The sequence below is a fragment of the Musa acuminata genome, chromosome BXJ3-11 (genome assembly GCF_036884655.1).
Source record: "Musa acuminata AAA Group cultivar baxijiao chromosome BXJ3-11, Cavendish_Baxijiao_AAA, whole genome shotgun sequence".
Classification (NCBI taxonomy): domain Eukaryota; kingdom Viridiplantae; phylum Streptophyta; class Magnoliopsida; order Zingiberales; family Musaceae; genus Musa; species Musa acuminata.
The window spans coordinates 3266355-3282651 of NC_088359.1; the positions used below are offsets into that span (position 1 = coordinate 3266355).

A 16297-nucleotide genomic window follows, 5' to 3' on the forward strand; every position below is an offset into this window, starting at 1 on the left:
ATACATGGGTTGCCTCTCTCATATTTTTTTAATTCAAAGTTTTTAGAAAGATATTTTTTATTTCATATAATAAACTAAGATTATTAGTAGCAAGCAAAATATCATCAACATTTACAATCCAAAATATAAACTTGCTCCTGCCAACCTTCATATATGTACATAGATCAACAGTATTTGCATAAATGTAAAGGATTTTATGTATCATTAAACTTAAGATATCACTATCGAGAAGTTTGTATAAATTTATATATTGATTTCTTAAGTTTATATATCATGTGTTTTTCATATCTATTTTGTATAACTCTAAGTTATAACGAGCTACTAAGATCGTAAAAATTCTGAAAAAATCTTTTCTGAAGAATAAATAAAAAATCTTTTATAATCAATGCTCTCTCTTTGAGTGAAACCTTTAGCACCAAATCTGACCATGATCATGTGTCTATTGATATTATCATTCAAGTAATATTTGATATTAAAGGCCTATTAATAATCGACCTTTTTTACATCCTTAAGGTAATTCATCAAAGGTCTCAAACTTGATTTTCATTCATATATTTTAATTTTTGCATTAACCTATCTTTATAGAAATTATAGTTTCAATGGCCTATGAAAATAAAACTGGACCATCAAATATCACTAAGTCATAATTATTAGAAATAATAGATCTCCTTTATCTTTGAGATATTCTTAATGTTATTTTTTGTGATTCACTAATTATAGATTGATTGATATTTATTGGAATGATTGATCATTTATTTATTTATTGCTCTTGAACATTATCGAATTGTTTAACAGTTTGGGGAACAACAACATTGAAGTTACTAGTAAAGCTACCTCTATTTGAATTTTTTAAATAATTATATTTCGTGATTCACCACTCTCACTTATTTTACAATTCTGGGAATAAAATCTATACCTCTTAGATTATAAATATTAAATAATAAAAACATAATTTGATACGATAATAAGATAAACAAATTCAAAAATAAAAGTTATAAATATTAAATCATGACTCTGATACCATATCTAAAGAGTTTAATTCTTGCACAATTAAAACATCATTGTGCACGACATAAATCTCATGATTTTTAGATTTAGTGTTTTTTTTAATCAACTTTAATTGAAAAAAAAATACCTTGACATAATTCTAGTTTCCATTGTTTTGACATATGCTATCGATGAAAATATGATCTAAGGATGGAGAGAGGATCATGTTCCAAATTTACAGGGACAAAAGATGTCTTTCGTCAAAATATTAATTTGAAATTAATATCTATTCATTAGGAAGACACGTCTATCCGAGAATTACATCTTTTATCGTTAATAGATACGATCATTTAATATCATAAGAATCAAAAGTCATGTGTGCCACGTTAATTCTGACACATAGCTCGAATGAATGCAGACCGTGAAGTTGCTTCTGGGAAGGCGAGGTATCGAAGTTAACGCCACAAACATGAGAGGCGACACCGTCCTCGATATGCTACTGGATTCACCCTGCCAACATGGAGATCTATTGTTGGGAGAACTGATTCGGGCAGCAGGTGGAAGAACCGCCGCAGAAGAAGGGAAGACTCAGCCGAAATCGTCACCGAGTGATGCCAGAGCCTCTGCCACTGTCGCGTCACACAGAAGCCGACCAAATCGTTGGAACCCCTTCCGACGCCAGGCTCGACCTTCTAAGGATGACCGCAGCCCCCGAAAAGTATGGTCTGAACCTAAAGAAAGGTACAACAACAAACCAGAAACACTAATGTTGGTGGCGACGTTGATCGCCACCATCACATTCCAAGCTGGGCTGACCCCCCCTGGTGGGTCTAAGCAGAAAGATGATGGTGGGCCGACTCCCCCGAATGCAGAAGTCAATTTTGATGGGAGTTCAAGTGAAGGGGAGGCAGTTCTAAAAGATGGTCTCAAGTTATTCCTGCTGTTCGACTTGTTCGCGTTGTTTGCATCCTTGAGCATCAACCTCTTGTTGATATGTTGTGTGCCCACACAGACTAAAATGGTGACGGGAACCCTAAAGTGGTTTCTATGGCTGGCGGTGTTCTCGACGCCATTAGCATTCTCGACCGCCATTATGCGAATACTTCCCTATCAGCTCGACACTGTCATCCTTCTCATGAGTTGGTTGGGAATCCTCAGTCTCTTCATGGTTTGGGTGTGCATTAGAGCGATCAGGTGGTTGTTGCGCAAAGGTGGATGCTGGAAGAAGAAAGATGGAGAAGGAGGAAGCCACGGAGGCCCCAGAAGGGCCGTTGCCATCGGCGCGAAGATTGTGGTGGGCGTGTTGATAATAATTATTTTTGGAGTAGTTCTTATTGTAAATTATTTAGTGTTTGTTTATGTAGCAAATAGGTCAAATAATAGAATAATATGATCTATCATTATTCTTATATGGTTTATCCTTTATCATCTTTTAAAGTTACTTTATCTTATTTTCAGAATGTAATTTGCTTTTCTGTAAACTTGTTCCTGTACGTCATCATCTATATAAAAATTAATGGAAGTTCATTTTAGTGTGTTTTCCATTTTTTTACACAGTATATAGTAAATATGTAACTTTAGTCTTTATTAACTTTTGTTTTGTTCTCACAGATGATTTATACAAATTTTGTGGAACGCTACATCTCACACATATTAGTGACTTATTAGGAAATTTATTTCGGTGAAGGAAAAACTGACATATATATAATAAAAAAAATTAGGAAGAAATATTTGTTTGAACCCTTAGCCAACAATTTTTGCATCTTGATCACATAAAGGATGACACATGTTCGATCGATTGGCTAATACGTGGATGGGATCCAAAGCTAATAAAGATCACTTTTAAGTCCATTCTAATTGAGATCAAGACCTTACAGAAGATTAAGTCAGGAAGTCCCCAGTAAGACTCCTTTGATACTTAGGGTTAATAAAAGTAATCAATTATCTTGAGCCATAAGCCCCCATGTATAGACTAGAGGGTCTTTTTATAATGTGATAGATAACCAAGGAATTAGATCATAATGATTACCTAGAACAGTCATACGTATCATCTATTAATAAGTTATGGTAACATGCATCGAACTCAAGAGCATGAAGTAATAATTCATTGAATCAGCCTTTCGATCAATGCTATATAACTGATCTTATGGGACCGAATCGATATATCGATTATATGGTTCAAGCCCACACATATAAAAAATCTTGTCAGGCTACTAACCTAATAAGGTCAAATCCCTCAAGACATATCAACCAAATGGGAGTAGAGTATTGGCTTGATGGGAGTGATGTATAGGTGATTGCCTACATGTCATGCCTCTCATATCAGAAATAGTGTTGATTGTATAATTAGATTTGATCATTAACTAGATTATCATAATGTTTATTCATTTATTTTTCTCTATTTATATAGGAAGAAATTTAAAAAATAAAATTTATGTTTATAGATAGATTAATAGCCTTGTATTATCAATAAATTATAAATAATTAGATTATATTATAATAATAATAATAATAATAATAATAATAATAATAATAATAATAATAATAATAACTGAAGGTGATAACTAGTGATAAATAATTTATGTTTATAGATAGATTAATAGCCTTTTTACAGGGGACTTTAACTGAAGATGTCTTTATGCAGCAACCCCCTGGTTTTGTTTATCACCAGTATCCAAGACATGTCTACAAATTACAAAAAGTCATTTATGGACTCCGTCAAGCTCCACGAGCTTGGTATACTGAACTTGGATCATTTCTGATATCAATTGGCTTCATTAACTCCAAGCTGATACCTCTTTATTCCTACGACAACAACATGGAAATACAATATATCTTCTAGTATATGTAGATGATATTATTGTTACAAACAATGATCCCTTGGAGATTCAGACATTTTTAAAGCAATTGGCTGATCGATTCTCCCTCAAAGATTTAGGACTCTTGAGCTACTTTCTGGGAATGGAAGTAATATTTACATCCTCAGGTCTCCTCCTTTCACAGAGAAAGTATAATCAAGACTTATTATCAAAGACAAATATGTAGGATGCGAAAGAAGTTGCTACTCCTCTCTCTACTAGTGAATCACTCAAATTATGTGATGGCAATCCTACCACGGACTCAACTCGATACCGACAAGTACTTGGCTCCTTACAGTACTTGGCTCTCACCCGTCCAGATATCTCATTTGCAGTCAATAAATTATCTCAATACATGCACCAGCCTTCTGCTATGCATTGGTCTGCGGTTAAACAAATTTTACGGTATCTTAAAAGGACCCTTAATCATGGTCTCTTTCCCCACAAAACCACTCAACTTCATCTTCATGCCTTTGCTGATGCTGATTGGGCGGGAAACTTTGATGATAGAACCTCCACGTCAGGATATGTGATTTTTCTTGGATCTAATCCAATCAGTTGGAGTTCTAAGAAGCAAAAGATAATAACCCAGTCTACAACTGAAGCTGAATATCGTGCTATTGCTACCTCTGCTGCTGAACTCAATTGGGTCAAAAATCTCCTTAAGAAACTCAAAGTTAGTTCTACCCATACTCCTACAATATATTGTGACAATGTTGGAGCTACCTACTTATGTGTCAATCCAGTGTTCCACTCACGCATGAAACACATTGTCATTGACTTTTACTTCGTGCGAGATCAAGTTGTCAGACATCAACTTTGTGTCTCTCATGTCCATATGGCTGATCAACCAAGTATCCTTGACAGGAGCTCGATCTTGCGGGGGCATGATAACAGAGAGATTTCCTCTGATAATAGAAAGATTTCCTCAACTGCATAGCAGATAAGATTTCCTCAACTGTATGAGGCAATCTCTCTGCTCAGTTAAAGAAATCTTATCTTTCACCATGTATAAATAGACTTCATATGATACTAATTGAAATGTGTTTTTCTTCGTTCTCTCGTTTCTTCGGTACTCCTCTCCTTAAAATAGTAGTTAGATGCACTTTAGCATAGTTTGCTAGCCAATTGGCAACTCTGTTACATTTATGATATCAAGAAAGAGTTAAAACGTCTTAACGATAAAGGGAGGATGCTTAAAGGAAATTGGGATGTGCCACTTAGGATGTCCACAAAGCACTTCAAATCAATTTCAATATGAATACTACTGAAACATCGAATAAGATTTTAGAGAGGCTACGATGAATATATGCAACTAGCAAAAAGGACACCACTAGTATTAAAATGCCAAAAACTAGTACCCTCCTTGACATATTGATTGAAAGAGTTACCACAGTTCAATTTTAGCCACCAAGATTGAGGCCTAGTTCAAGAGATCGTTTCATAGAAACTTTAGAATGATCCTATAATAATAATAATAAATTATCCTAACAAAGATAGTATTAGAAGAAGCTTTGAGTTGCTAAAAGATCCAATTTGAAGGAGGAAAAGAGGAAGAGAAGTTTGATTTTGATAGCTTTCCAAAGAAAAACAACTATAAGACAAGAGAAAAAAAGATAGACAAAAGTCTTATTGTTAGCAAGGCAGAAAATATACAAATTGGAGGTAGAGAAACCAAGTGTGACAAGTCTTTCTGTGGGAAAGTGGTGAAGCAACAATTTTCAGGAAAAAGTTTTGATTCAGTGAATCACTAGGAGATATCACAAATGACACCACCAATCCCCACCGGAGAAGAGTAAGTCTGTGTTGAGAATCAAAAGATAAATAGATTTAGTGGATGAAAAACTTGTGCTATTAGAAATAAAAAATCATCTTTATAAGACTAGAAGATGTCAACAAGAGAGGTACTAAACCAAGAGTAGAATAAATTCGAATTCCAACATCCATTAATTAAGAGAAAAGAATCCTTCACATTAGGAACAAATACATCTATTTTTTTGAAATACTGGTTTGAAAGCAATCACGGAGCATATTGATAGAATAGCCATCTCCCATAAATTTGCAAAACTCAAATTTCAAGAAATCCATAGCGAGCACAAATAGCTTCTGTTGGGTCCAGCCCATATGTGGGCTTGGACAAATTGGGCCTATTGAGCCCAAATCACTAATTAAGGTGAAGTAAGACAAATTAGGGCATGCAGAGAAAATGCAGAGCAGGGTGCAGCGTGCAGCGTGCAGCGTGCAGGGTGCAGCGTACGTGCACAGTGAACAACGACGACGTGCAGAGAGAAAGTAAGGTTTCTGAGTTTTCTGCTTAACGATCAGTGGCCAAACGTTGTCAGTTTCGACCCAAATTTTATGTGGAGAATCCTTGCAGCAAACTCTACAATCCTAACGGTGTTGATCTGCGGTTTACCCTCTCTAAGGTATTTTCCTGCGATATCCACTCTGTGAGACCTAGAATTCTCTTTGGAGGAGATTCACGTATGTGATGAAGATATGGTATTCTTGAGCCAAGATCTATGTTCTTGATGTTATTCTGATCCTCTAGTTATTCTAGAGAAGACCTACTGTAAACCTGTTATCATCATTATTGATAGTGGAAGTTTGAGGTGGACTACGGTCCCGTGGTTTTTCCCACATTGGGTTTTCCACGTTAAAAAGATTTGGTCTCACTGTGTGATTGATTTATTGCTCTATTGTTTATGCTGTGCTGATTGATATTTTCATTTGGATATCAAGTTGGTATTTAGATGAGGAACCTATTTTGATACACAAAGAGGGAAAGAATTATTCCGCATTAACAGGTTTCTTCCCAACAAGTGATATCAGAGCATCAGGTTGTTTGGTGCTAGTTTTCTTGTGTGATTGAAATGGAGCAGTCAGATGGTATGATTAAATTGAACTCATCAAATTATTCCACTTGGAGGCGTCTAATGGAAGATTTGCTCTATTGCAAAGATTTGTATAAGCCTATCAAGGTTAAAGATAAACCTTCTATTATGGACGATGAAGAATGGGAAGTTCAACATAGAAAAGCTATTGCCTATATTAGAAGATGGATGGATATAAACTTGCATGAGCATATTTCAGATGAAACCAGAGCTGATGTTGTTTGGCAAAGGTTAGAAAATCTTTTTGCGAAAAAGACAGTGGGAAATAGAATTTCTCTCCTCAGAAGGCTTGTAAATTTGAAGTATAAAGATGGTGGTAACATTATTGAGCACATAAGCCTATTTCAGAGTCTTGCAAACAAGTTGGTTGCTATGAAAATGAATATAGATGATGAGATGCAGGGATTATTACTTCTCAGCTCTTTACCAGAAAGTTGGGAAACGTATGTGGTGACTATTTGTAACTCCACGCCAGAGGGGACTCTAACCATAGATATGGTTAAAGACAGTTTGCTAAATGAAGATGCAAGAAGGAAAGAACAGGGTGAATCTTCTTCTGGTGCATTTGTTACTGAAAAACAAGAAAGACGTGGAAGAAGTCATAGTAGAAATCCATATGGTTATAGAGGAAGATCCAAGTCTAGAAGAGATATCAAATGTTTTCACTGTAACAGACCAGGTCACATGAAGAAAGAGTGTAGGTTTTGGAAGCGAGAACAGAATGAAATGAAGAAAAATGAGAAAGAGACCAATACAGTTGCTGCTGAAGGTAATATCACTATTGTCTGTGATGAAGGTTGTGTTAGCCTTGTAGCTCAGGATAGTAATTGGGTAATTGACTCTGGTGCTTCATTTCATGTTACTTCTCATGGTGATTTCTTTAGATCTTACACTGTTGGTGATTTTGGTAATGTCAGAATGGGAAACAATGGTACATCTAAGATTGTGGGTATTGGAGATATTTGCTTGGAGACCAGTATTGGGAGCAAATTGATACTCAAAGATGTAAGGCATGTTCCAGATATTCGTCTTAACTTGATATCTACAGGTAGACTTGATGATGAGGGCTTTGCACATTATTTTGGTGAAAGTAAATGGAAACTCACTAAAGGTTCTCTAATTGTGGCAAAAGGAAAGAAGATTAACTCTTTTTATGTCATGAAAGCTAAGCTACACAAATGAGAGATTAATGCAATTCGAAAAGGTGAAAGTATAGATCTTTGGCATAAGAGGCTTGGACATATCAGCGAGAAGGGACTTCAAACTCTTGCTAGAAAGCAGTTCTTACCAGAGTTGCAAGGTACATCTCTTAAATCTTGTGATCATTGCTTAGCTGGAAAAACACATAGAGTTGCATTTCAGACATATCCATCATCTAGAAGATCTGATGTTATTGATTTAGTTCATACTGATGTTTGTACTATGCAAACTAGAACTCTTGGAGGTGCTCTTTATTTTGTTACTTTTATTGATGACCATTCTAGAAAAGTTTGGGCTTTTGCTTTAAAATCTAAAGACCAGGTACTCGATGTTTTCAAGGAGTTTCATGTCAATGTTGAAAGGGAAACTGGCAGAAAGCTAAAGTGTGTTCGATCAGATAATGGTGGCGAGTACAGGGGTCCTTTTGAGAATTATTGCAGGTTCCATGGTATCAGGCTTGAGAAAACAGTTCCTAAAACTCCTCAGCAGAACGGTGTGGCAGAAAGGATGAACAGAACCATTGAAGAAAGGATTAGGTGTATGCTTTCCCATGCCAAGTTACCAAAGTCATTTTGGGGGGAGGCTATGAGAACTACAGTTGATCTGATAAATCTTTCTCCATCAGTTCCTCTGCTAGGTGATGTTCCAGAGAGAGTATGGAGAGGAAAAGATATATCTTATAATCATTTGAGAGTCTTTGGGTGTAAAGCATTTGTTCATATTCCCAAAGATGAGAGGTCCAAGCTTGATAATAAGGCAAAAGCATGTATCTTCTTGGGATATGGTCATGAAGAGTTTGGGTACAGATTATGGGATCCAGTGAACAAGAAGATTATTAGAAGCAGAGATGTTGTGTTTCTTGAAGACCAATTGTTTGATGATGGTGATAATGTTGAGAAGCCAGAAACCTCTGTTTATATTCCTTGGAGTTTGGGTCCAGTTCCTTCACCTGTAGTTCATGATGATCATGGGGGAGATGAACAGGAAGATAGTGGTGAGAATACCAGTGATGATACACCTACAGTTGATGATGCTGAACCAACTGAACAGGCACCTCCACCACCAGTTGAGATTCCATTAAGAAGATCCACTAGAGAGCGACAACCCTCTACCAGATATCCTCCACATGAGTATGTTATGCTTACTGACGGGGGAGAGCCAGAAACTTACCAAGAAGCTATTCTACATGAGAATAAGAATGAGTGGGTTAATGCCATGCAAGAAGAGATGATATCCTTGCTTGAGAACCACACCTATGACTTGGTAAAGTTGCCTAAAGAGAAGAAAGCTCTCAAGAATAAGTGGGTTTACAAATTGAAGACTGAAAGCAATAGCTCACAACAGAGATACAAGGTACAACTAGTTGTGAAAGGTTTCAGTCAGAAGAAAGGTATTGACTTTGAAGAAATATTTTCTCCGGTTGTGAAAATGTCCTCTATCCGAGTTGTTCTTGGTTTGGCTGCCCGCTTGAATTTAGAAGTTGAGCAACTTGATGTAAAAACAGCATTTCTTCATGGTGACTTAGAAGAAGAAATTTACATGGAGCAACCAGAAGGTTTCAAAGTCAAGGGAAAAGAAAATCTGGTATGTAAGCTTAGGAAAAGCTTATATGGACTCAAACAGGCACCTAGACAGTGGTACAAGAAGTTTGATTCCTTTATGATGAGCCAAGGGTATGATAGAACCACATCTGATCATTGTGTGTTTATGAAGAAATTTTCAGATGATGATTTTATTATTTTACTGCTATATGTTGATGATATGTTGATTGTTGGCCATGATGTTGGAAAAATTGAAAAGCTGAAAAGAGAGCTAAGTAAGTCTTTTGCGATGAAAGACTTGGGATCGGTGAGACAAATACTTGGCATGAAGATTCTTCGTGATAGGAAGAAAAGGAAGATTTGGCTATCTCAGGAGACTTACATTGAAAAGGTTCTTGAAAGATTCAACATGAGTAAAGCCAAAGCAGTTTGTTCTCCACTTGCAGGTCATTTCAAGCTGAGTTCAAAACAATGTCCTACAAGTGAGAAAGAAAAAGAAGAAATATCCAGAGTGCCTTACTCATCTGCAGTAGGCAGTTTGATGTATGCTATGGTTTGTACTAGGCCAGATATAGCTCATGCAGTTGGAGTTGTTAGCCGATTTCTCTCAAATCCTGGAAAGGAACATTGGGCAGCAGTGAAATGGATATTAAGATATCTAAGAGGTACTTCCAGGTTGTGTTTATGTTTTGGCAGTGATGAACCTGTGTTAGAAGGGTACACAGATGCAGACATGGCAGGTGATACTGATTCCAGGAAGTCCACTTCGGGATTCTTGATGACATTTGCAGGAGGAGCAGTCTCTTGGCAGTCTAAGTTACAGAAGTGTGTTGCTCTATCAACCACAGAAGCAGAATACATAGCAGTTACTGAAGCCTGTAAGGAAACTTTATGGATGAAAAAGTTTCTACAGGAATTGGGCTTGAAACAGGAAGTATATACTGTTTACTGTGATAGTCAGAGCGCCATTCACCTCTCCAAGAATTCAACATACCATTCTAGATCCAAGCATATTGATGTGAGATATCACTGGGTTCGTGATGTGCTTGAGATGAAAGAATTACAGTTGGAAAAAGTACATACCAGTGAGAATGGTTCAGATATGTTGACAAAGTCTTTGCCTAAGGAGAAGCTTGAAGCATGTAGGCGAAGAGCGGGCTTGGTACAGCCCACCATATGAGCTGGAGGGGGAGAATTGTTGGGTCCAGCTCATATGTGGGCTTGGACAAATTGGGCCTATTGAGCCCAAATCACTAATTAAGGTGAAGTAAGGCAAATTAGGGCATGCAGAGAAAATGCAGAGCAGGGTGCAGCATGCAGCGTGCAGCGTGCAGCGTGCAGGGTGCAGCGTACGTGCACAGTGAACAACGACGACGTGGAGAGAGAAATAGAGAGAGAAAGTAAGGTTTCTGAGTTTTCTGCTTGACGATCGGTGGCCAAACGTTGTCAGTTTCGACCCAAATTTTATGTGGAGAATCCTTGCAGCAAACTCTACAATCCTAACGGTGTTGATCTGCGGTTTACCCTCTCTAAGGTATTTTCCTGCGATATCCACTCTGTGAGACCTAGAATTCTCTTTGGAGGAGATTCACCTATGTGATGAAGATATGGTATTCTTGAGCCAAGATTCTATGTTCTTGATGTTATTCTGATCCTCTAGTTATTCTAGAGAAGACCTACTGTAAACCTGTTATCATCATTATTGATAGTGGAAGTTTGAGGTGGACTACGGTCCCGTGGTTTTTCCCACATTGGGTTTTCCACGTTAAAAAGATTTGGTCTCACTGTGTGATTGATTTATTGCTCTATTGTTTATGCTGTGCTGATTGATATTTTCATTTGGATATCAAGTTGGTATTTAGATGAGGAACCTATTTTGATACACAAAGAGGGAAAGAATTATTCCGCATTAACAGGTTTCTTCCCAATAGCTTCCAACACCAACTGGAGTTGAAAGGGGAAGAGGCACTCTAAGATTCGATAGTGCCATACTTACCATAAGCAACCTTGGCCCAAACGATATCAGCACTATTAGGAAGATAAAAAAATTCTTTTGACATGCAATGCATATTTGGTTATGTTGCATGTCCTTAATGCCCAAGCCACTGATGAACTTAGGCAAAGTGATGGTGTCCCAAGAAAGCAAGTAAAGAGACCTTTATAGAGTTGTCATAGTTGGACCAAAGGAATATGTGGGTTAATGAAGAGATTTTATTAATAACAGTAGAAGGAGACACTTAAGGAGTGTATAGGGATGGAGTTTAAGTACAAATTAATCAAGGTGACACAACCAGCTTGTGATAGAAGGGAGCCTTGCCATTTACCAAACTTGCTGGTAATCGGTTGAATGATACTATTTATACTAGAAATCGAAATGTGACAAGGGACAATCCAAATATTCACAATAAATGAAAGATTTCGACTGCTAATATATCGATAAACATTTCTTCAGCGGATCATTGAAATGGAGACGTCCTGTGTAGATTTTTTGTTCCGCTCCCATCTTTCTTTCGCTGAAACTACTTGGAAAGGGATGATGGAGCCATGTCGGCTTGTCCCGAAGCGTGGATGATTTTTTTTTCTTCTTTTGAAAAGTAAAGAAGATTATATTAGATCAGCTAAAGCTGCAAAATCCGAAGAGGTCAAAGTCGTCCAACGAAGACGAGAACAAAAAAAGGTGATTATTTATCCAAAAAAAATTAGCATGCTCGTAAGCGACAAGATCGAGAAAGCGATCAAAATATTTAAACCGGACAACTTGAAGGAAACCGACGACCGGGATAATGGTGTGGAGACCCACGAGTCTCGCTGTTAGGGTTGAAGAAGTTGATCAGCCGGACAGGACACCAAGGTGATGTTACGTTAAAGCGTTCAGCATGCAGTCCCGTGAGCACCGCAATCCAATCCGATGAAATGATGACTTCGGCAAAAACATCCATCCAATTTTTATCCGAACAATTGCGCACGCTGTTGCTATCCCACTCGCCGTTCGGCTTTCGTCTCCCTCGCTGCGTTTGCAACGCATCGATTCCTTGGGATAAGTTATTTAAACGGGACTGCAGTGGCCACTGTGAGCTCGATGACCAAGTCGTCTCTTTGGCGTCTGGTGAGGACAGGCTGTACAAGAAGGAGGAACTGCTCCAATCACAAGCCTCCATATCGATTTGTCTGCAAGCTTGTTTTCATTCATCCATCCCTCCCTCCCTCCCTCCTGATGTATCATCAGCCAGATGGAAATATAGGGTGTTGATGAGGTCTGTTTCGCTGAAACTAATTAAAAATTTAAGTGAAGATAGGTTTTAGGAAGATATTATTGTAATTAGAAGAAAAGTTAGGAAAAGCTATATCATAAGTCCATCATGTTTCGTCAACATTCTCAAACACAAATACCGCACATCGACTGTCCCAGTCTCGCTTCATTCTCTAGGTAGTTTCGGCGAACGAGAAAGCAAGCTGTGCAAAAGTATTCTGCGAAGTCCAGACCAATGGGATGCAAGACGAGAAGAAGCAGCTTACGTTTTGGAGACGACTTGGTCAACAAGGCCGGCGTCTTGATGGAGACAGGACCAAGAAGACCGAGCGGGAGGAATCGTTAGAGATTTTTAGCCTATATATAGGCGTCCTAACGTCGAGTTGTTTGTGACCAAATCGAGAGAGAGAGAGAGAGAACGAGAGTAACGCAGCATGGATCCGAGACTAGAGGAAGCAGCTTATGCGGGAGACCTCACTTTGTTGCGGCGTTTGCTACAAGAAGACCGGCTCCTGCTCCACAGGCAAGCCATCGCCGCGGCTCACCTGTCGGACAGCCCCCTCCACATCGCTGCATCGCTCGGCCACTCCGACCTGGTCCGGGAGATCCTCACCGTAAACCCGGAGCTCGCGCATGGCCGCAACCGCGAAGGCCATTCCGCCTTGCACCTGGCCGCTGCCCAAGGCCACTTACCTGTGGTGAAAGAGCTGCTGCAGTACGCAGCCGCTGCCAGACTCTACTTGGTGACAGACAACGATGGCTTCATGCCCGCCCACACTGCAGCCTTACGAGGCAGGCTTGATGTGTTGACTGTGTTACTGGATGCGTGCCCGGAGTCCGCGCGAGCTGTGACATCGCAGGGTGATTCCATCCTTCATCTTACTGTGAAATCAAACAGCTTCGAGACCGTGCAGTTCTTGCTGAACAGAACTGGTGAAAACGATGAGCTGCTCAACTCCGGAGATGCGAAAGGCAACACCGTCCTGCACCTTGCTGTGGCCAGGAAACAGCTCCAGGTAGGTATTCCTGATCCCAATTAGAGGAAATGAATTTGTCTTCTTCTTTTCACCAGGTCTTTATTCATTTCTGCACCTCCTGATATGAGAGCTTTCCCACAACAAAAGATAAATACTCTTTGCATTTCATTCAAAAAAAAGGCAAGTGGTAATACCGATGAACTTCCTGTTCATAACTCTGGTAATACGATTGAATGCAGACCGTGAAGTTGCTTCTGGGAAGGCGAGGTATCGAAGTTAACGCCACAAACATGAGAGGCGACACCGTCCTTGATATGCTATTGGATTCACCCTGCCAACATGGAGATCTATTGTTGGGAGAACTGATTCGGGCAGCAGGTGGAAGAACCGCCGCAGAAGAAGGGAAGACTCAGCCGAAATCGTCACCGAGCGATGCCAGAGCCTCTGCCACTGTCGCGTCACACAGAAGCCGACCAAATCGTTGGCACCCCTTCCGACGCCAGGCTCGACCTTCTAAGGATGACTGCAGCCCCCGAAAAGTATGGTCTGAATCTAAAGAAAGGTACAACAACAAACCAGCAACACTAATGGTGGTGGCGACGTTGATCGCCACCATCACATTCGAAGCTGGGCTGAACCCCCCTGATGGGGTTAAGCAGAAAGATGATGGGAGTTCAAGTGAAAGGGAGGCAGTCAAGTTATTCCTACTGTTCGACATGTTCGGGTTGTTTGCGTCCTTGAGCATCATTCTTTTGTTGATTTGTTGTGTGCCAAGACAGCAGAAAATTGTGACGGGAATCCTAAAGTGGATTCTATGGCTGGCGGTGTTCTCGACGGCAGTAGCATTCTCGATCGCCATTGTGCGAATGTTTTCCTATCAGCTCTCCACTGTCATCCTTCTCATGAGTTGGTTCGGAATCCTCAGTCTCTTCATGGTTTGGGTGTGCTTTCGAGCGATCAGGTTCTTGTTGCGCAAAGGTGGATGCTGGAAGAAGAAAGATGGAGAAGGAGAAAGCCACGGAGGCCCCACAAGGGCCGTTGCCATCCGCACGAAGATTGTGGTGGGCGTGTTGATAATAATTCTTTCAGGAGTATTTTCTTTTGTAAATTATTTAGTGTTTATTTATATAGTAAATAGGTCAATAATAGAATAATATGACCTATCATTATTCTTATATGGTTTATCCTTTATCATCTTTTAAAGTTACTTTATCTTATTTTCAGAATGTAATTTGCTTTAATCATTATTAACTTTGGTTTTGTTGTTACAGATGATTTATGAGAGTTTTGTGGAACATTATATCTCTTACATATTAATGATGTATTTATTTAAAAACACTAGATTCAGCAGATCTAAAACTTATCAATAGTACAATGATGCACTAATATATTTATAAAATCTTAAATATCTGAATCATTATCCAGACTTGAATATGTAAGAGCTAACCTCAGGAAATTTACCACAAGATAATTTTCAGATATACGTGGTTCGATCAATTGACCTATATCCACGGATGAAAGAGAGCAAATTACTAAGAGGAACACTTACAAATGCCTTAGGAAGATGTTTCTAGGCCATAAAATACCTTCAGCTTACTAAACAAGAAAAACTCAAACCGTAAACAGGTTTTTTTGTGGTGCCTCTTGTGCTGCCTGTGGTACATCTGACTTCAAAGCTCAGGCCCTTATTTATAGTTCCAAGACGAGACAATAAGTCTGATTTTTCCGATGTTGGACTATAGGACTTGCCAAACTAACAGAATCAATTAGAACCGACATAATATTAAATGGTGCATAAAAGATAACAAGGATTTAATGTATAGAATTATCAATTATTAACAACTATGTGCCTATACTTATGTTGCACATAATTTTATGAATCGAATCAAACACTCCACCTTATCCACTTTGATATAATCAATAATCAATCTCATCATTTTGATATTAAATCGAAGGTTCATGGATATTAAGATTGAGAAATAAAAGAAAAAATCAAAACTTTATATACTCCCAGTGTCACCATCTATCAGAATCAATCGGGTCAACACTCATCATGAAGATTCCACATGAGTCCAAAAGACGTGTGTACCGGCTTCATCGGCAAAATGGCAATGGCGCAATACATGATGCTATCCATGTATCATCACGTACGTACGATATCATGACGTGGTGAGAGGACGAGTGCAGCAACATCATACCTAACTCACCCCTTTTCCTGGACGACGTCATGCCATGGTCGTACCGCAATACAAGTGTAAGTTTGGAATCGGAATCGTGATGCATGGTTGAGTCGCAAATAGGACCGCACCGTTATCGACAGTACTCATTTCCTAGCCATCAATCATCACAGTTTTAGGTTTAGAATGTAGGAATATTTACATATTATATATATAATATGGAACACATAATTTAATATGGTTTATTTATATGCATCATGATTTTAGTTTATTTTTTTCTTCTCTATTTCTCCCGGATTCATAGAGTAATCATTTAATTAGCATGGATTGATGAATCCGTGGTTAAAGAGTTGCTGCAGTACGCAAGACGCTGCCAATCTCTGCTTGGAGAACCGACAACGACGGCTTCATGC

At 38.7% G+C, this 16297-nt stretch overlaps 2 protein-coding genes across 2 annotated transcripts; both read left to right on the forward strand.

Moving 5' to 3' along the window:
- The first annotated feature begins 1399 nt into the window (after positions 1-1399).
- LOC135652308 (ankyrin repeat-containing protein At5g02620-like) lies at positions 1400-3749 on the forward strand. Its single transcript, XM_065173148.1, has 2 exons — positions 1400-2289; positions 3632-3749. Exons 1-2 carry the CDS (start codon positions 1400-1402, stop codon positions 3747-3749), a joined length of 1008 nt encoding a protein of 335 aa, XP_065029220.1.
- Positions 3750-13110: 9361 nt separating this feature from the next.
- LOC135652884 (ankyrin repeat-containing protein BDA1-like) lies at positions 13111-14984 on the forward strand. The gene is made up of 2 exons (XM_065174198.1): positions 13111-13746; positions 13947-14984. Exons 1-2 carry the CDS (start codon positions 13165-13167, stop codon positions 14859-14861), a joined length of 1497 nt encoding a protein of 498 aa, XP_065030270.1. The 5' UTR covers positions 13111-13164; the 3' UTR covers positions 14862-14984.
- Positions 14985-16297: the final 1313 nt, after the last annotated feature.